Source organism: Numida meleagris, chromosome 3, assembly GCF_002078875.1.
Source record: "Numida meleagris isolate 19003 breed g44 Domestic line chromosome 3, NumMel1.0, whole genome shotgun sequence".
In the NCBI taxonomy this organism is placed as follows: Eukaryota; Metazoa; Chordata; class Aves; order Galliformes; family Numididae; genus Numida; species Numida meleagris.
This window is the reverse complement of record NC_034411.1, coordinates 88,817,392-88,838,708: the sequence shown is the minus strand read 5'-3', so window position 1 is coordinate 88,838,708 and position 21,317 is coordinate 88,817,392. Positions and strand designations below refer to the sequence as shown.

Below are 21,317 nucleotides of genomic sequence, written 5' to 3'. Positions count from 1 at the left end.
CGATGAGAAATGCTTCTGCCGCCCGCTTCCTAGAAGTTTCAGACCCATCGCAGATCACCATGACACTTAGGGCATCGAGGTACTGGCCCTTATATAGTACTTGGGGCGGTGTGTTGCTCTGGATGTGAGGGCGATCTGGCTGCGACATCTGTCACCCCATTGATCGCCAGGGTTGATTCGGCTGATCTGGCTGGCTAGGCGGGTGTCCCCTTCCTCCCTCACCGCTCCATGTGCGTCCCTCCCGAAGCTGCGCGCTCGGTCGAAGAGGACGACCTTCCCCGATAGAGACGGTACCGTTCATCGGTCAAGGGTATACGGTAGCTGCGCTCCCCTGCTAGAACCTCCAAACAAGCTCAAGGTCCATTTGTAGGAGAACGTAGGGTAGTCAAGCTTCCAAGACTGCAGACACATCCAAGTGAGGCACTGCATGGGGCAGTCTGCCATTGTTTTGTGCCCACCACGGCTGACAGGTGTGTTTTTAAGCCCCCTCCCCTTCCCTGTTCCTTTATCTCTCTGCGGTCCGAGCGCTGGGAACTACGTGTTCTGCTCATCACCTCTCCCGCTTCTGCCCCACAAAACCTCTGAGCTCCCTCCTCCCTTTACATGCACAACCCGCAAACCACAACTGTCACACTCTTTCATGCACGTCTCATTTCTCACTGTCACATCTGGTCCTTCCCCTGTACTACCAATTTCAAGCCCACTCAAACAGCAGGCAAATAGTTGGGATTAAAAGTTACTGATCAGCTTCTGCTGCCTTGAAAGGAGCAGGAGGAGCTGACACAACACAGCAAGAATATGTCCTTCTTTCAGGGTGTGATGTATTTCTCTCATAGGATCAGAGAACATCCCGAGTTGGAAGGGACCCAAAGGACCATCGAGTCCAACTTCTGGCTCCACCCAAACTTCAAGCCCAATGTCTGAGAGCATTGCTCAAATGCTCCTTGAGCTCGGGCAGCTCAGGGCCGTGCCCACTGCCCCGGGCAGCCTGTTCCATGCCCGCCGCCCTCTGGTGAATAACTGTCCCTGATATCCAACCTGACCCTCCCTTCTACTCCCGCATTATAGTTAATTTCAGATTTGACATTACATCCAAAGCTTACAGAACATGGCACAAACCATGTGCTTAGAGTCACATCACGCGGCCAAGGAGCTGCAGAGAGAGCACAGGCACGGAGCAGCACCCACCAGAGAGGGCACCACATGGAAGGCTTATTAAGTAACCATAAAGCAGCCAAACCAAAGCGTAGTTATTAACACTCAGTACAAGGTAAGGACTCTCATCAGTCAGTATTTCTTCAAGAGTAACTTTATTCTGGGCAGGAGACTTGACAGAGAAGGAATGAAACAAACATTTATAACATTTTTGAATAAAAACACTGAATAAACAAGAAGCATTATTTCTTTATGATCTTACTTTGACAATTCCATGCTCTTCATGTAAGTTCAAAACAGTTCTCTATGAAACATCGCATTTGCACCAACAGCCTTACCAGATACAGAAACACCACGGGTTGCATGGCTTTGTGGCTAATATTGTGGCACTGACACAAGACTTAGGAAGATCTGGATGGCAGGGGTGAATGGGGCCGCTTTATTCCCAGAAGTCAATACCACACGTTATGCTTAAGGCTGAGAACAAGTAAACAGCAGAATTCCAACAACGTTTCGCGTAACGACGCTGCTAAGCATTACATCACGAAGTAGGATGCTACGATGACAAATGCTCTGATATGCAGCTTGTCCAGCTCTCAGTATAACCAACAGGCTGACAGCTTTTCCCTCTGCACTGCACTCCGACGCACTGCACATAACACATTGCTCAGTCAGGTTAATCCTTATTGAAAAAGAACATCCCCAACTTCCACGGGAATTTGCTTGTGTAAAGGCTACAAGAGTGCTGCCAGAATAGCAACATTTTGCAGTTTTCCCACCCCACTAAGCTAAAAGTAGCAGGTGTCATTCTGAATGTCAAGATTATTGGCTTTTTTTCCTCCAAAATAAAGGCTTTTATTCAGGAAAGGAGGAGTTGTGGTAACAAGTGTACTACTACATTTTCTAATACTTTTGCTGGACTGACTAAGACCGAACATTATATGCAAGAAAACAGGGCTGGGCTGATGGGGGCTCACATATACACAGGCCAGGTCCATATTCATCCTGTACCACTTTGAACATGTGGAACAGTCCCCGCTGTTGACAGGGAGAGGCTTGGGCATCTCCAGGGGAGTCCTCAGGTGAGCTGCACTTCTTGTGAGGCAATTCTCACTCCTCCCTGCTTTGGAAGAAGCTCAGGCATGTGTGGTTAGGTAGGATGAGCCCAAGCCTCAGCAGCCCGCTCTCATGGCTTGTCTCCTGCTTCCATTCATAGGAATTGTATGTACGGAACAGATTACATAAACTGCCTACGTGGGTGTAGGGATACTTAGGACAGGTTCAGGCTATTTCCTCCTGAATTGATTATTCAGCAAAAAAATAAATTAAATGACATCTAGACATAAATACAGATATTTATTTCCACCAAAAGAAACAACTATCTTTCCAGTTTCTAACACAAATATACATATTTCCCTTCCCACTTACTCAAACACAACATCAGCGTGTGGTTTAGAATTGGAATGGTCATTGCTACGCACTGGCATTACTGCTATGAAAGCAGTTAGGTACTGTTTGCTGCTAGCACTTGTTAAGAACAAGTGCCTGGTGTAGCTGGACACATTCATGGCATGTGCAAGTCTTATGTATGCACTTCTTTAATGCTTAGACACTTCTGGTCCTTTCTGCCTTGTGGACTCACTGTGGATTGAGTCAGTAAAGGCCAACAGTGACCAGAGCCCCTCCCGGTTCCCCCAGCACTGAGCCAGCAGCCTACTCCGGGGTGCAGCTTCCCCAGAACAGCCAAATGCTGCCTATGACCAAAATGAACCACTTGCTGATAGTCGAACTGCGGCGCTCCCTTCCAGTGCAGAAACAAGCTTCCTTTGTCTAGAACGCGCTCATTCATTTTCTCCTTCAAACTGAATGGTTTTTAGCAGTATGACATAAGGCCTCGTTTTTACCCAGTAGAGTCTGGGGGCCTAATTTACAGCAACTGACATACTCTTCACATCACAAGTGAAGACATGTTGAAATGAAGAAGAACTGAAGCTTGAACATATTCATTTGCTCCAAATTTATGTTTTTTTCCCCCTTCAAAGTCATTTAAAACAGTTACAAAAATTAAGTCAAATGCATAGATACTGTTTCCTTAAACTCTGCTGGTGGCATCTCACTAATACTTTTTTACTACGAAACCAGCTTCGCAACTCTCAGTACTGCCTTAAACATGTTCTTGCATCTTACAATTCCAACAACAACAAAAACAGAACCTGATGTTTCTCCTTGTTAGTCATTAGGAAACATTTCAACAAATTTAAGAGAGGTAGGTCCACATTCTCTTTCATAGTGAACAACACCAAGAGGTAACTTTGAAGCAGGACAAACAAGCAGTGTCAGAAAACAAATCTACCCATTATCCTTCACAAAACAAGATTACCCAGATTTGGTAAAAGCAAAAGAATGGGACTGGAAGGCCAGGCAGCAGTCCAACAAAAGCCTTGTGAAGTTAAAAAAAATAAATACAAAAAAGAAAAAAAAAGAAAAGCTTCCCACTGACTTAGGACTTCCAGCAGTCTCTCTCAGTGGCTGCAAAGCAGAGGTTACACTGTTGCTCACTCATTCCTTTGATGTACAAAGCAAACGAGTACGCAACAGTAGGGTGGCATCAAGATGTGGCATCACTGAAATGATACAGTCTCACTTAGCGCATAAGCTTTAGAACATATCTAATGAATGCCCCTTCCTCGCTCTTCTCTTCCATCGCAATATTGCACCGCTTCGCTTTTTGTTTTTAAAACTCGTTTTTATAAAAATGTCGAATCCCATAAAGGAAAAGCTACCATTTAAAAAAGTTTGTTATAAAAATTTATCATATAAAAATGCCAAGATCCCTAAGCCATATATACAAAATGTATCAGATTTATGAAAATAATTGGACCCAATTATATAACAAAATTTCATACAAAAAAAAAGTACAAGATTGCGTTGAAATGAATACAAATAAAAGTTAAAAAAACAAAACCGAAATAACCTTCGGAAAGGTCTCGACCATAGAAGATTTGTTTCTTTTAAATTTACAAGTCTATAAAACAATATAAAATCGTCACACATTAAGTCACCATCTCAGGGGAAATAAGCACCGCTGGGAGAGTGTCTGCACGCGTCACCGGTGAGCGCCGTACTTTGCAGACCAGTCAACACGGCCGTGGATGGGCTGAGCCGGGGGTGGAAGAGCCATCAGCCCCGGGGTGCTTTTCGAAGGTGAATTGAATGGTGGCTGTCCAAGCTGGGGTCTCACTGACTTCAGAGAAGCATAATCTAAGGGAGAAAAGAGAACAGCAGGAGATTAAGGTTAACTAAGTGGCTGTCCACACTTAAGAACAACTGGATGCAGATCTAGAACTTGTTTCCTGAAGAAATTAAGAATCCTTTTATAATAGGATTTGCCAATGGAAACAGCAGTGAATCCAAGCCCTAAAACCTTATTATACAAGGAGCACCTGTATCTTGGATTTGTAAGTGTGAATTCTGCGCCAGCTCTCTCATCACTCTAGGTTCCATTGCACTGTGCTTATTGGTTAACAGCTGTGGTTAAAATACATAATTCATAAACTATATAAAAATAACCCTTCTCTATATGAAGTTCTGCAAGGCTACGAGCCGTAGTTCCCATCGCTCAAATAATTGCAAAGTAAAGCAAAGATCTACAATATAATGCTGCATATACACAGAATAATCAAAGTAATGAGCAAGGGACCAAGGTGATGGCAGTACCACACTTACTTGAAGATGGATCCACAATCGGCGCTAACTGAACCCTCTGCCCAGCAGAGCCTACTTCCTTCTTCAGAAATGAAGGGATATAACCACCAGTTAGACCACCCGATCCTATGGGACCTGAAAGAAAAAACAAGGAACATTTGTGCTCATTGCAGTACATCTCCTATACAGGTAACAAAGGTGTGAATTGATGGGCCATATTTGAGATGTAAACTGATCAGAGACCGATGGAAACAAGAACTCTGCCAAACACGCTGAAAGTCCACAGATCCTTTATATGCCTGCATTTATCCCAATAAACAGGGATAGATTCGCATACCAAATTTGGTAGGTCAGCTACCAAACTTGTCCCTGCCATATATGAGAACAGAAGTGACTGACCTTTTGGGTAAGCTTTGTTCCTTTTGGAAGAAAACAGTTATAAATAAAATCATCTAGAGTCATACTACAGCTGTACGCTAAACAAGTCAGCACGGACGGAGCCATAGCACACATTCTTGTAACACAATAGAGCAGCAGAGCAGTGGCAAAGCATATTGTGGGAAACGATAGTACTATGAAGGGACAAACCTAATGATATCCTATGAAGCTACAAAAATAAAATCAAAAAGTGGTAGAGGAGCCAGGAAGGAGCCTGGCCACGTATATAAAGGTTCTCATGTAGTTCAGCCATTTACGTTCAGTCATTTAACTCATTACCTCACTTAATAAAAGGAACAGGCACAGTAACACGTATCTTTGGAGATGGCAATGCACTAGAAATGGGTGATCCCCAAACACAGCTATGTGGAATTGTGGAGCCATCTTACCTGAATTTATCCTGTTAATACTTCCTCCCAAAACTGAAGCTTTTCCAGGCAAACCAGAACCGGGCCAGGGATTAGATGGAACAGGCTCCTTGCTTGAAGCGGAGACTATGCTATTTCTTGTGTTTACTCCTATTGCAAAAACGCAACGATTACCACAGTGAAAATCTCAAATTACACAGACTTGCATGCATTCCAGCTGACACACAATTTTGGAGCAACTACTCAGTTCAGTGAACTCAACCAAAACCTTCTCACCCTACCATGCCTCTGGGTTACTTCCCATCCTCTCATACCATATGGGAGGCCACAGGCACGCCTCCTGAGATTATAGTAAAGAGTCCCACTGGTGTCAATGGCTGTTTATGCCAAGGGCAGGATCCTTACCATCAAGGCCATTGCCTCACACCAAACACAACATTTTACAGTTTTCAGCCTGACAAGATAGCCCCTGGGACTAAATAATGGTAGACAGTATTTCTCAAAGTACGGTGCTCTTCTCTGGTGTACCTACTGAAACCACTGAGCTTGCAAACAGTTTGCAGTAGAACATGTCACATATTATTTGCATTTAATACACAGATGATACATAAGCAGGGTATCTAACATGCAAGGATACGCTCACAATTCACAGAAAAGCTAAAGCAGGCTTGGGATTCATGCATTTTACCACCTCCTACAATAACAGAACTTTGAGCTACCAAACTCTATTTAAATGAACCAATTTGAAAGTGTCCGAAATGGTGAAGCCACACACCATCTTTTCATTTTTTTTCAGGAAAAAAAGACCAAGTCTTACGTCATGGGCTCTTCTAGTTAACTTCATCAACTTGGAGTATTCATACTGTAAGTTAATGAACAACTGATACTGCCTTTGTAAACAGAAATTATGAAACATGACACATTTCTATTTAGTTCACTTTAATTACAGGCAGCCATACTCCCCAGTCCTGCACTTCACTCTACTTCAGCGCCAGTCTCAGTCTAACTGGAGGTTTGTATGCTATACTGGCATGCAGCTCCTCTACAGAGACAGGACTTGGATTCTATAAAATCCCAAGCTATGGCAAAGCTAGCTTCTGTTGTTCGTGGTACTACATACCCATGAGGCAAGTTCAGGGCACTATCTCTTCCAGTCTACAAGGCCAGCCTTATTCTTCTTAAGGAAACAGGGAATAGCTTGGCACATTATTAGACATATTCTAACACACTTTAAGATACAAAAGAGCATCTGGCAGGAGGAGGAAATGCCAGCATCCCCTTCAGGTAAACAGGATTCATCTCAGTTGCTAGACTGCTAGAACGCAGTTTGCATTATACCCACCTGCATTGGCAAGAAAGCTCCTCCTCTCCTTTCTGTAAGCAGTAGCCCCAGTATCACAAGCTCAAAGTATAAAGCATAATGTATTCATGACTATTTCATACTGTTGTTGGTATTACAAGAGGAAAAAGAAATTAGTATTTTTTTTACTAACCGGGTAGATACCTAGAATGTCTCAGGTAGTGCTGCTTTGCTGCAGAAACTTGCAGTGTGGGAGTGTCTTGCCGTGGGAAGATAGCATGGGAAGGTGCACTGCTGCCGGAGCCAACGGCATCCAAAGGCTTCAGGTCCAAAATGCTCTCAAATCTATAACCCAAAAATTGCTATGCTTAGTCCAATACTTATAGCATATGTTTATCCACAGTTGGCCTTCTCTCCTCCTTCTCATCTCCAGGAATCATTTCCTCACTGTGTTTGCTACAGCATAAACACACAGACAACAGGGAATATTTTCAGCCTGAAGCCATATGAGCGCTCCTGAAAATCTGACCCGCACTTGTAGCTCCCTTATAAATGGCTTCATCCGTTTTTATATCTTGCTTAATAAGTTTTTCTCTACTGCCTCTAATCCATGGAAAATGCAGCTTACAGTAATGCAAAATAGTTTATATGTGTGAAATACATTGAAACGGTTCACACGACAAACAGAAAACATGTAGTAAACAATTAACCTGGAAAAACTTACTTTAAGCATTATTTTCAGCAGGGAAAAATGAGCAAGGAATTGCTTAGACACATGCACTGTCCATGAAAGAAGATGTTGCAGTTGAAAGGTCAGCACTCAACAAGAAGCTATGAGAAAGTAACATACAGAAAAATTGCCTGTCCTTGACTGGCATAGATGTATGTTTCTAGGTCCATAGAAAACATAAACAGCAATGTTATGGGGGAAAAAAAAAAAAAAAAAAGATGGGAAATTTAAGGAAATAAGTTCAAATATAACAAAACCCAACCTACCTACAAACAGATTCATCACCCTGCCTCTTCTTGTTTTTCAAGTCAACCCTCGTGACAGAAGAGCTGAAATCAAGGTCTTCCAAGTCATCCCACTCTTCAGAATTCTTCACTGGCCTAGCAAGATGTCCCCACCTTCGCCTAGCTTTTGGTTTAAGTTCACCATTTATGTTCTCAGTCCCAGTAGATGTTTTCTATTACAGTGATTGGAAAACAAAACAAAACCCCACACACTTACAACATGAACCAGGTGATAGGACCAAAGCAACTTTTTTCCTGTCTTAAAAAACAAGATTGGTAGCAGAGCTGTAGAAGACATCTAGCCTTCATTAAGCTTGCTAAGAACACAGTCTCTAGCCCATAGACCTCACTACTTATCTTCTCCATTTTATCCTATTTATAATATCTTACACTGACAAAACAACAGATTTCTTAGGACTCATTTCCAGTACGACTTATCTTTCACTACACAGCTTCAGAAGAACTAGCTCACTCTTGATTTTTAATTCTTGATCCATCTTGGGAGTACAAAACCACAATCACATTCGTGCTTTCACAAGCCTGTACCTAGACATTTATAAAATATATTTTACTTGTGGCACAGCCCAGATAAAAAATTAATTACTAAAATTAGCCATTTAATTGCATTTGTACAGTTGAACTTTGTGCAAATGAGTACATGGCCGGCACACACAGTCTTAAGTAAAGACCAACTGCTTGCAAGAAGCATTCACCCTTCTTTAGTCACCTACCCAGCCTTTGTTAATCAGAAGAAATGGCAGGTTCTTATTCTGAAAGAAGAAACTGTTGTCTTTCATGGCAAGTACAGAAGCTCAAAGGGAATAGCTGTCCTGGTCATGTAATCTGGAAGACTTCAACAGCCTAAGGTAACAGCTCACCATCTCAATTCAATACCATCTGATTTAATACTTTTTTCCTTGGAATCAAAGCCATTAATATTCTGACTCCTGTACATCATTTCAGTTGTGTAAAATCATCCTTCAAATGTGCTATTCCACAAAGGGGAACGTAAAACACTTTGAAATGAGAGATCAACTTGCTTGTTTTAAAGCAATCAGATTTAGATTTCAACATGCTAACTTCCAGTTTATGACAGAAAACATATCAAACGTATGCTATTTTTTCCCCAATTTCCTGTACTTTTAGCACAGTATAAGAACCTTATGCAAGAGAACAAGCAAAAAAACAACATAATTAAGGAAAATCCGTATGCTAGATGGACTTTTACCTGCTGAGAAACCTTATTGTGAATTGCAGGCAGAAGAACCTGGTTAGACTTGTCCTCCTGTAAATATTTACTGTGGTCAGCCCCAGAGTTATCTGTCTTACACGGATAGACCAAATGTTGTGAAGTCTGGCTTTGCTGAAATGGCCGTGAAGAAATGCGGGCGTGGGATTTTGAAGGAGGTTGTGCTGGAGGGACAGGCTTAATCTGCAGAGATGATTTATCATGGAGTTCCTTTTGTCTTGTCAGTTCCTGAAGGCCTAGGGCATGTCCAACCTGGAAGTATGGATATCGAAGCGCCTGAAACACAATGAAGATGTTAGGAGCTAACTTAGGAATCCAAAGTTTCTAACTTACGCTTGCTCTATGGGACAGCACAAGTTTTACTTCCCTTTTTCTGGGGTAGAAAACAGCAGGTGCTCCCGTCTGAACATCAGGAAACACTTTACTGGGAGAGTGACAGAGCACTGGTACAGAGAGGCTAATGCATCTCCATCCTCGCAGACACTCAAAAGCTGTAAGTACATGGTCTGGGCAATCTGCTCTGGGTGTCCCTACTTGAGCAGGAAGGTTGGAGCAGATGGACCCAGAGGTCCCTGTCAACCTCAGCCATTCTGTGATTCTGCGACACATATCAACAGCAATGAAAGCACAGCATCACAGCCTTCAGCCACACATCCTACCTTCACTCTACGTAACTCACTGTGACTGGGTTAACCTTTATTTAGGTGTACATACACTGCACTCACACATTTGATCATTGAGGATACACCTCATACAGCTCATGCTGCATGCAACAGATTAATTACTTCCTTTTAATTACTCTTCTTTGTCTTGGAAATTGTACTTGGCTTCTGCTCTTTTCCCTTCCAAGAACTGTTGAATAACTGCCTATACCTAAGTGACTTGCAGTGGAAAGAAGAGTCATATGCAGAAATGAGAAAGAAAACAAAATCAAACCTGGCTAGCTGTTGGCCGCTTTTTGGGATCCCACTGCAGCATGTCTCTCATGAGTTGCACTGCTTCACTGCTAGCATTAGGTATAAGGGTTTTTAGATTGTTAGGTACACACTGAGGCCAGCGAAAATTCATGGACGATGAAAGTTGGTAGCCTTCAGGCCAGTCATTCTGGGAGAATGAAATTTCCAAACACAAAGAAAATTTAAGTGTAAAATATCGTAGTGCCCAAAAACACTAGCATATATTCTCCAATCAGTTACAGACTGCAACCAGCCATTCTGCAGCCAGCTAGAACATTTTGAAGGTTTCACTAAAAGTTCTCACCTCAAAGCTCTAGTGGGAACTAAGGGCTTTATATTTGATCGTGTCAAAGGCACAAACGTGAAGAGGACACAGGAGTTTGCTATGATTTCTTTATCCTCTTACAGCATAGCTTTCCATGCAAGAGATAATGAAATTTCAATGGCAAGATAAATCACAGTCTAATGACTTTGTCTGCTATTCAGGAGTCTCTCTCTCCTCCTCTACAAATTAGTTTTTACAGTAAAACTACATAATGCTTATGCAGTAAGTGTAAAGTCAAGTAAAATTATTAGGTATTGTAGATCTTTATTGCAGAGTGGAACGTTACTGTACCTACCTTCTTTGGTGTCCCCAACACTTGACAAATTTTGAATATTGTATCAATTTCACTGGCGCCTGGGAAGAGAGGCCTCAGTGTGTAAACTTCTGCCATTATACAACCGACAGCCCAAATATCTATTGGAGAGCTATAGCTAGTGGATCTCAGAAGGACTTCAGGAGCCCTGTACCTGTGAGAGAGGAAAAGAGAGAAACAAATCCCAACCATCAACACAATTCAAGCGCAGTCATACATGAAACCTTTCAGCTTTTTGTTCTATCCAATTAATAGCAAGCGTCCCTTAAAAGGTTCCTATCCTTTAAGGCTTCCTTTTTTTTTTTTTTCCTTGAACAAAGAATTAAAATCCATATAAGCCCTTTAAGTTCTCTTATGTTTTCCTGATGTGCAGCATTGCTACCACGTCCCACCTGTGTTATCAGGTCCCTCTCAGTTCTTGTGCTGGTGCCGTCTGCAAACCACCTTGCTCCAGTTGAAGCTTTTTGAATTATGCTCAGCTTAAGTAAAAGTTTCACAAAGAAGATGAGTCAAGAGTGATATTACACTCTGCATAAATGTTACACTGCTTATTTACGAGCTTCATTTTTGACCTGTAGATTCCCACAATATCAAGAAATACGTGCACCTACCATCTTGTGGATACATAATCGGTGTAAGGAGGTCTCGATCGGATTTCTCGGGCTAAGCCAAAGTCTGCTATTTTCACAAGCTCTGGTCCCATACAAAGGAGGTTTTCAGGTTTCAAGTCTCTATGAAAGAATCCTAAAATTCAAATGAAATATTGATGTGCATTGCGATGCCACCATTTATTTTCCACCTAGATTGTTTTAATTCATTCTGCTGAAGCTTGAATAGCACCACACAGAGCTGAATGTTTTCAGTGACCAAGATAGCCAGTCAGTATAAGAATTGCTCAACAGACTGTGAAGAACAAATCAACTGTTTTATAACAATTCTGAGCATTCAGTCAGGTAACTCCCTTTCAGGTGACTCTTCCTTTAAAAAAACAAAAAATACTATTTTAATGTTAGCTTTATTTAAATTATGATGGAAATCATGCAACGAATCTATCAAAACTTTTTACTTCAAAGCTTTTTTAAATAGAAATTTAAATATGAGGTTTTTTTGTACTTAGAAGCTTTTACTTTCCCATCTGAGAACTTCTTAATAGCCTGCAAGCGCTCATTGTTCTATCAGGCAGTGGATCTCAGTATATTTTTTTCTTTCTGTAGAGTTCTCTGCATTCAGCAAATAATAAACAGAATAAGATATCCTTTATTCTCAATGTCAAGTGACCTCTAAGTCTACCAGGAACATGGCCATTAACATCAGATGAGTTATAGAAGGTGGCTAGCTACCAGTTACAGAATGTGGAAACATACAGAAAAGAAACTAAGCAAACCTCCAAACTGCAATATCAGGCAGCTATAAAATCATGGAATCGCAGAATCATAGAATTGCTCAGGTTGGAAAAGACCTACAAGATCATCCAGTCCAACCATCCACGTACCACCAATATAACCCCACTAACCCATGTCTCTCAACACGTCTCAACGTTCCTTGAACACCTCCAGGGTCGGTGACTCCACCACCTCCTCGGGCAGCCCATTCCAGCGCCTGACCACTCTTTCAGAAAAGTATGGATACTTGCCCTCTATTTTCAGTAATCTGAATTTCTAGCCACTCTTCTGATCACTCCCTGTCATGAAGTTAGTAATGCATTGGTACTCACCGAAACAAACAAGAACGTTACACAGAGGTTATCTCATTCTAACTCAAAATACTTACAACTAAAACACAGCTTACCATGTTTATGGATAAATGCAAGCCCTTGTAGGATCTGATACATAATATTCCTAACTGTGGCCTCAGGAAACAGTTTGTTTCTATAGTTCAAAAAGAAAAAATAAAAAAGAGGAAATGTTAATAATTAAGTTTACATATCAGCTTATGCTTCTTATGAACCAAAGAGAAATGGTAATCATAAAATCATAGAATTGCTCAGGTTGGAAAGGACCTTCAAGATCATCAAGTCCAACCGCAACCTAACCATACTGCTCTAACAACCCACTGCTAAATCATGTCCCCGAGCACCACATCCAAACGGTTTTTAAACACATTCAGGGATGGTGACTCAACCACCTCCTTGAAGAGCCTGTTCCAGTGCTTAACAACCCCTTCTGGAAAAAAGTTTTTCCTGATATCCAACCTAAACCTCCCCTGGCGCAACATGAGGCCATTTCCCCTTGTCCTGTCACCTGTCACCACTGAGAAGGGACCAACCCCGCTCTCACTGAAATCACATTTCAGGTATTTGAAGAGAGCAATGAGGTCTCCCCTCAGCCTCCTCTTCCCCAGACTAAACAACCCCAGTTCCTTTAGTCGCTCCTCGTAAGGCATATTCTCCAAGCCCTTCACAAGCCTTATAGAATCATGATAATAATGAGAGTAAAACTACTAGATACACTCTAAGGACTCTCAGATAGTTTATTGCTCTATGAAAACTTGCATGGTATTTTCACAATCTGCTACCAGTTAAAACAAGAGGCTCTTCTCACAATATTCAGGCAAGATCAGCCATAGCAGGCAGTTTAATGATGGCCCCTTTCATCAACAGAAGATTCTGATTAAGCAGCTCTGTATCAGCTGCCTCTGCACACGGGGCAACACTGTACAGACGGTTTGGGAAGAAGAGGAGGAAAAAAAAAATACATCAATGACAATTTTAATTAGAAAGGCCCCAAGAGTGAAAGAAGATGGCCTGGGCCTGGCTGAATTTCCTGAGCTTGCTTCCTCTAAAAAAAAAGATCATCACATATTTTGGAAGTGAGATCAGCTCCTACAGCCAACTTTTCATACTTTATTATTTTTTTTAAATTACAGCAGAAAAAAAAAATTCCTCCGCAGTCCCTTCAAACAGAACTAGTAATTCAAACTAAGATTAAAGAAAATAAATCTTATCAATCAGATCTTTAAGAATGAGATGACTAACCAGCCTGAGACCTAGCTAAACTGAAGAGAACGTGGTGTGCTGCATACTTTCACAGACATCTACTTTTTTGGTTTTCACAAGGAGGTAAACTATATTCTGCATTTCTATGCATTTTTGTGATAATTCCTAGAGGTCACTGGTTTGTATGTTAGGCGCTAGAATTATTTTATCAAGGTTTGTTATTTCATCTAATTAAAGATCAGCATATACATATAAGTGTACAATTTAGTGAAAGTTGTTCTATACCTGTGCATGCATAGTAAGTATTTCTACTTTTAAAAGGGTATTTCATTAAGTATTAATAAAATATTCACAGGAATATATTATAACAATAGTCTTTTGTGGCTACATCAAGAAGACTACGGCCCTCTCACTGGCTTATTCTAAAGACCATAGAACAAAAACAGCTTTTTCAGAATGATTCAAAGCAGAAAGCTATTTTACCCCAAATTACCCTCCGGAGGATCCTGTCATGGTCTGAAGACTAAAATTAAGACTTTATCAAATAGGTAGAGGATTTTTCTGAATAAAGTGACAGACAAAACAGGCAGTCTTTTGGACGTTTCAGATAAAATTGCAAGGCAAAAAAAAGAAAGAAAGAAAGAAAGAAAAAAAAGATTCCTAGAAGCAATCCACGATAAGACCTCTCATAATTACTATTTAAATGACTTATTATTTATTTATTTGAGGAAGCCAAATCTGTGTCTAATAGAAAATCATTGCTAGTTGAAGTACCTATGTAAAAATCAGAAGTTCGATGCCTGTTCAGCCTGAGGGACATTAGAAGTCCACAGTTCCTAATTCTCAAGAGTACTCAACTTTTCTGCCAGGCTAATCTGAGAAGAGACACTGGAAACTCTCCTTAAGCTGTCTGGGATACGCTCAAAGGTGACAGCCACAGCTCCTGCTGCAGCACACAGGCTTAAGCCATTGTGATCAAAGAATAAACAAAAGATCCATAGTCCTTTGAAAAACAGCAGGGGTGTTAAAAGTAAGTAGAATTAACATATTACAAAGGTAATTAGGAGTGAGTGATGTTGTTACATACCTTTCTTTCATTAACTGATAAAGATTTTCCTTCATGTACTCAAACACAAAATACAGATGATCATTTTCCCTGATAACTTCTTTGAGCTTCACTACATTGGCATGGTTTAGTTTCTTCAAAGACTGGAAGCAGAAAACACAAACAGGATTTTACAAGGGTCTTACTCTAACAGAAAGGAAAAGATTATTTCACTGATGCAGGAGACTTGGCTTCCAAACTTTTAACATTTTAAATAATCAGATGGCTATGAGATCAAAGACCAGACTTCCAAATATCGACTGTTACTTAAATTGTATACACATATCAGTATAATGCACAGTTGGTCACCCATAGGCCAGCTGCCTGGCAGCACAGCAGATACCAAAACAATGGTATTTTCTCTATATGTAGCTTCCCATTGACAGAATTTGCACCACTTGCACTAATGACAGTCAAGTCAGACTGAGGATTAAGTGTAACCCTGGAAATCATTGTTGATTCTTCACCCTCCCTTGTTTCTAGATTTTCTCATGCACATTCATTCTTGCAGTAGCATCACAGTTGTACTAGAAGAAAATGCATCATACTGGAAGAGAAGTGACCTTTTGTCAAAAGAGGTAGAAAGAATTTGATGTTACCCAAAAATCTGTTAGGGATCTTCTAATTTAAGTCAGACATTGAATGAAGCATGTACCTTAACCTCCCGAAGGTTCATGCATTCCTCCCAGGAATAAAACTTTCTCTTCATTCTACAACAGTAGAGGCAAAAACAATTAATATGTGTTCAACATCAGCTACAGTCTTGGATCTAAAAGTCTCACTACAGCAGTATAGAATGTGGTGGAGAAGAATGCAACACTAAAAAGAACAAGGGCAACCACAGTCATGATTGAGTCAGACTAAGTTTTGAAACAAATCTATTGAAAATCAAATTAGATCATGTCATGGGGTTTTCCAATTTCATCATATTCTATTTGTTCCTCTCCTCTATATTTTGATTTCTTTGTAATTTTTATACATAGAATTTTCCCTATATATTTTCTTTATTTTTTCAGTGTCTACTGCTCCCTTGCTAGTTTCCTCTACCATGCCAATTGCTTTTCCAATTTTGCCTTTCCTTTCAAGCTCATAAGCAACTCTGCTTTAACAGGAACAAACTGCACGACAGATCTTTTCTATCCTAATCCAGAATACAACTGTACAAAGTATTAACGTGTAAAGAATGGTCTTACATGTTCAAACATTTTGACTGTGAATCAGCTCTTTCATGTAATGATACTTTCAGAAACACAGACTGAAAGCAGTATGTGTACCCACCCACAGAACTACACAGATTAAACTCAAAAAGATAACTGCCTGCTTAGAGTCTGGATTTTGAAGGGAGTGAGGTACCCTTCGAAGACCTGAGTCTTTGTCAGAATTTAATAAGAAACCATTACTTATTATTATCATAGTGATTTCCAAGTTTGAAATCAGTTCTTAGGATATTTTAAGTATATTGACAGGCTCTTCGTTCTTGAAGAATGTTACATTTTTGTTTGTTTAAGCAGTGTTTTTGCAACTAACACCTTGTCCTGTCAGGCACCAGTTCACTTCTGCTCTTAACGGGTTGGCGTTCAAAGGTAAGAGATCACACTACTATTTCCTGGTTTGTTCTGAAATAGTTGAGTTTCTACCATGCTGCAAAACAAAAATCCAAAGCATTTCTGGCAAGGTTTGGCACAGGTAAAACATCTCAGCACAGAGAATTTAGGAAGTTGCTGAAGCCAACTATTGACTATTCATATAAAACAACATTGTACTGAAAGCTTTTTTGACAAGTACATCCCTGGGTCGAGGCTGGTATTTCAGGAAAGTGACTGCAGTCCAATGTCTCTTACCACAACTAGGACAAGCAAGCCTTTTACAAACTGAGGTCATAACTGAAGTGGCAGAGGAAAAAAATGAGAAAATCAAGCCAATTTCTCAAGGAATTTTAAGAAAAAACATAAGCTGAAACTACTAATAATTAATAGAATAAAGAGTTAATTGACACATCAGATCTCATTGTCTCTTACCACTGCAGTATTAACAAGATACTGGGAATAAGACCATTAAATATATATTCCATGTAAGCAGCAGAGAAGAGGCTACAGATTCCCAAAGCAGCATTGCAGAGCAGTCTAAATAATATACACGTGTCCGGCAGCATGTAGTAGCTGGGCACTGTTATAATATACCCATGTATTTCAGCCTCTTTATTTTCTGCTGGAGCTGAGGAGGATACAAGGAACTTGTTTTGAGGAAGCATACAGAGCTCAGTCACAAGCGTGTACATCACGTGGCACCTGGAGTGCTCAAACTAGTGCACAACCAGGTGATAACATCACAGAAAGGAAAAACTGGGACCATCCAGCATTAGGTAACAGAGGAAAATACTTACTTTTTAATGGCTATTAGCTCCCCAGATTCAATGCTTCTCCCTAGGAGGACAGAGCCGTAGGTCCCATCACCAAGCTGTCTGATAGTTGTGTACCTATTCATGATGAGGATACTTTAGCTGCAAGCGCATTTGAGTCCTTAGGGTTTCTTCTCCGACTGTAACCAGTTCTTTCTGTGGCAGCATAAATACAGAGCACTCAGGACAGTGTCAACAGTTGCAGGAATCATGTTTTCAAGACTTAGCCTCTGGTCTGAAAGCACAGAACATAATCCACTTGATTTCTGTACCCTTCCGAGATTGCTCGCTTGCAGACCCCATTCTCCTCAAAGAAACAGCCCTTGGAAGCTATAAACAAATACCTGCCTTGGTTCCCCACCAGAAGCAGACAGCTTTTAACTGGACTTAACTGTTCCCCAAATCTGCTCTCACGCTAAAGGTCCCTTACAGAAAGCTTGTAGCCAGCTTTAATTACACATACTAGAAATGAAAACAGAAGACCAAGTCTCACAACTTGTTTTGTAAAACATTATGCTCGCATCAGATAAGGCCAAATGCATGGTACAGCACTCCTAAGAAAGGATCAGTCTCTAGCAGTGGACACATCAGTTTATCCATCAGACCTTTTGTCCTGACACTGCTCCTATGAACAATAAGTTGCTAAATAATAAAGAAAGATGGCTTATATTCCCTCACTTAACTGCTGCAAATATTTCCCAAATTTTACATTATTTCACAACAAACGTGATCTACGCCAATTAATCATACATTTGGAATAAAACAGAATTCCTCTGCAATCAGAGTCTGTACCCGCTTTTTTCTCCAGCTCTCAGAAGACAGCAACGTTGCTGGCATGTGACTTTTGCCTTTTGTAACCCGCTTTTCAGCAGGATTGTAAAAGGATTACATTGTTTGAACTCTGTAACCAATATCACTGCAGAACCACAACTCGGTATTTGCAGGATGTTGCTAAGATTCTTTGTTTTCAGTCTTCTAAGGCTATCAGTCCCACTAATATTGGTACAGGAACAAACACAAATTAGGAAATACAATGACAACACACCTTTGAGCAATTTTACACCTCATGTATCAGAAAACCAGCCTGCTTCAACCTAGAGCATCTTCAAGAATGGCAGCAAAGCTGGTGAAGGTTTCCAAGGAAAGGGTAAACGTGGCACTGAGGGACATAGATCAGTGAGCACAGTGGTGATGGGCTGATGGTTGGACTACATGATCTTAGAGGTCTTTTCCAACCTTAATAATTCCATGATTCCACGCACCTGCCTTAGACAGGTGACCTGTAGGACAGGTGAGAGGAGCTGCCCTGCTGCAGGACCAACTTCTCTCCATGCACCACCTTGGGGAACCACGACGGAGCAGATTAAACAGGAGAGTCAGTCCCACATTTTGTACTGCTCACCAAGGAGTACAGAACCTGTCAGGATAGCACTTTAGGGTTCCGGTTTCTTTTTGTCTGGTTTTCAGGCTGCACACCTGTCATGGTTTTATGATTTCTGTTATCGGTATTCCACATCATAACATCATGTAGTGCACTGGGAGTTAATGCTCCAGTTTCGTGGATTGATGATATTTCTGGGTACCTGGTTCTCAGAAGAGAAGAACTACATCTCCCAGAAGACTGCTGTTCTGTTTCCGTTTTTGTTTAGAGGGAAAGATAAAACTGCTTGCAAATCATGAGGCCGTCCCTTCTTTCACTGCTCATCTCCGTATGCATGCTCCCTAGCCGTATCGCCTTCAGCATTAGAGTAAGGCCTTCAGTTTTGGACACTCTCTCATTTTATTTGATTTATTACCTTCAATTCCAATTATACTGCATTATATTGTGTCGTCTTGCATTCTGCTATCATATTAGGTAAATTAGTTTTCTCCCTTAGGTTGTTGCCACTGTTTTGTTTTTAGGCCCATCTCCCTATCCCCTCTCCTGGGGCGTGGGTCAGTGGGTCCCCCCGCCCCAATTAGTCACTGCACTGGGCCGAAGTGGCCCAGATAACCGTTGACAACACCAGCATAGCATAAATGCGTGTTCAGGCCACATTTGTTCAGCATCCATGTGAACAGCTTTGGTTACTCCAGCTGTCAGCAGCCCTGGCTCCCAGCCCTTTATTCAGACCCTTCACCTCACTGGGGATACTCCTTTAAGCCTCTCTGCTTTCCACAGCCACTGATTTCCACTGAACCTGTAAGAAGCTCTCTTTGAGACTCCAGCTCTGCTGTTGAACACAACCAAAACAACAAACGGACTGAAATATTGCTTGTGCGTTAGGGGGAAGTGTGAAATCATTCAGATTGGGTAAGATCCCTAAGATCATCTAGTCCAACCGCCAGCTCACCCCCACCACGCCCACTGACCACGTCCCTCAGTGCCACATCTACACGGATCATGAACACCTCCAGGGACGGTGACCCACCACCTCCCAGGCCCCCGTTGCAGCGCCTCAGCGCACCACCCCCGGCCCACTGCCCTCACAGTACTCGTGCCCCACTGCCGTTCCTCCTCTCTCAGAAAAATCAAACATGGGGCACACCCAAGGGCCGCACTAGGCCGGAGCCACATCCCCCTTCAGCCCGTGCAGGAAGGGTGGACAGAGGGTGGGTGGCAGCGGCCACAGACACTGATCCCCGGAAGGATGAGGGCCCTGAGCGGGGGGAGCACCGCGGGGGCTGCAGGCAGCCTGGCGATCTGCGGCTGCCACAGCATGGCCCCCAGCTGGCCCTGCTCTCGCCATCCCCGCGGCTCAGGGCCATGCCCACTGCCCTGGACAGCCTGCTCCAAGCCCACTGCCCTCTGGCGCAGAACCTGTCCCTAACCCCCACCTGCCCCTCCCCTGACACAGCCCCGTGCCTCTCCCTCGGGTCACTGGTCACTCATTTAAAAAGACACTCGTTTAAAAGGTTGTGGGCGGGCTCCAGAAGGCCTGGACACACAGGGCCACACAAATCTACATTGAGACCGATCTTTTATTTATTAAACTAAATAATATTAATAAATAAAAAGAGCTGAAAAGCAAGAGTTAAACTCTCACAGGTGCATGACACTTCCTGAAGCCAGCTGGAGCTGCCTGTATTGACTTAAAAGCGACTTCTGCTTTAAGTCACCCCTGTGCCATCCCGCAAGCACACACACACACACAGCCGCACGCAGCCCAGTGACAGGGCTTCGTTCCCGAATGAGAGACGCGCCCAAGCAGGAGAACAGCCCAAAAGCTGTAGCAAAAAGCCATTCCAAAAAGCCATTCCAAAATGGGTTGTACACGTCTTCTTGACCACACCACCTCAACACCTCAGGCACGCAGCGTATCCCAGCAGCTCGCCCCGCCGCCCCACAACACAAGCACGCAGACGCGCTGGCACTGCGCCTGGCGGCCCCGGGGCGGCTCTCCTGTCCCAGGCCTGGCGGCTGAGGCCCGTCCTGCAGCGGCCGCCACGTCTCTCCGCGCTGCCGGGGGCGAGCCCCGTCCCCGGAACAACCACGCACCTCCTCTGTTCCGAAAAACACTCGGGGCTGTGGGTATGGATAAGGGTTAAGAGGCGATGCGTAAAGGACATACGTGTGGGATTTCTTCCTGAGAAAATCGCCACAGAGGTTAACGAGTAGCTTGACTCCTATTTTAGAGAACCAGCTGGAGCAGCAGGACGGCACATACAAACCTTTTCACTGCACTGGATGGACACGGACCCGTGACACTCGCGTGACTTCAGCGGCGCCGCCGCTATGCAACCACAGTACTGACCGCTCTTACCCGTAACAGCCGCCTGACCGCGCCGCCCCAGCACGGGCCCATCCCCCAGCGCCCCGGAGTACTTACGCATGGCAAGAGAAGGGCTCCGCTCGCTGCGGGCATCGGCACGCTCCAGGCCGGGCCCAGCCGAGCCCGCAGCCCCGCACGGCGGGCCGGAACTGGCGCCATCCAGCGGAGACGGAGCCTCCCCCGGGATGGCCGCCCGCGCGGGACTACAGCTCCCGGCAGCCCCCGCCCCTCCGCGCCGTCGGATTGGTCGATGCTGCGGCCCACGTGGAGCGCGCTTCCCAGCGGGCGGCGCGCCGAGCCGAGC

At 42.9% G+C, this 21,317-nt stretch overlaps 1 protein-coding gene across 4 annotated transcripts; it reads right to left on the bottom strand.

The window, feature by feature from the left end:
* On the bottom strand, positions 1,292 to 21,216 carry ICK (intestinal cell kinase). 4 transcript variants are annotated; one of them, XM_021391244.1, is made up of 14 exons: positions 20,913 to 21,053; positions 17,247 to 17,496; positions 15,519 to 15,573; positions 14,846 to 14,967; positions 12,612 to 12,691; positions 11,435 to 11,567; positions 10,806 to 10,977; positions 10,166 to 10,333; positions 9,209 to 9,505; positions 7,963 to 8,153; positions 7,160 to 7,311; positions 5,688 to 5,816; positions 4,882 to 4,995; positions 1,292 to 4,416 (listed from the first exon to the last, which is right to left on the bottom strand). In XM_021391244.1, exons 2-14 carry the CDS (start codon positions 17,345 to 17,347, stop codon positions 4,262 to 4,264), a joined length of 1,869 nt encoding a protein of 622 aa, XP_021246919.1. In that variant the 5' UTR covers positions 17,348 to 17,496; positions 20,913 to 21,053; the 3' UTR covers positions 1,292 to 4,261. The 4 variants fall into 4 exon arrangements, with proteins under 4 accessions (XP_021246919.1, XP_021246920.1, XP_021246917.1 ...); XM_021391245.1 differs by having other exon boundaries at positions 17,247 to 17,417; positions 20,913 to 21,032; XM_021391242.1 differs by lacking the exon at positions 20,913 to 21,053 and adding an exon at positions 21,071 to 21,216 and having other exon boundaries at positions 1,294 to 4,416.

Bases quoted from the DNA above. Each gene is read 5' to 3' on its own strand.
- ICK (XM_021391242.1), bottom strand. From the start codon at position 17,347: ATGAATAGGTACACAACTATCAGACAGCTTGGTGATGGGACCTACGGC. The intron at 14,968-15,518 runs GTACATGCTTCA...TTCTGCTTCCAG, and splicing joins TGAACCTTCGGGAGGTTAAG to TCTTTGAAGAAACTAAACCA. The intron at 9,506-10,165 runs GTTTGATTTTGT...ATTGTGTTTCAG, and splicing joins AGCGGCCAACAGCTAGCCAG to GCGCTTCGATATCCATACTT.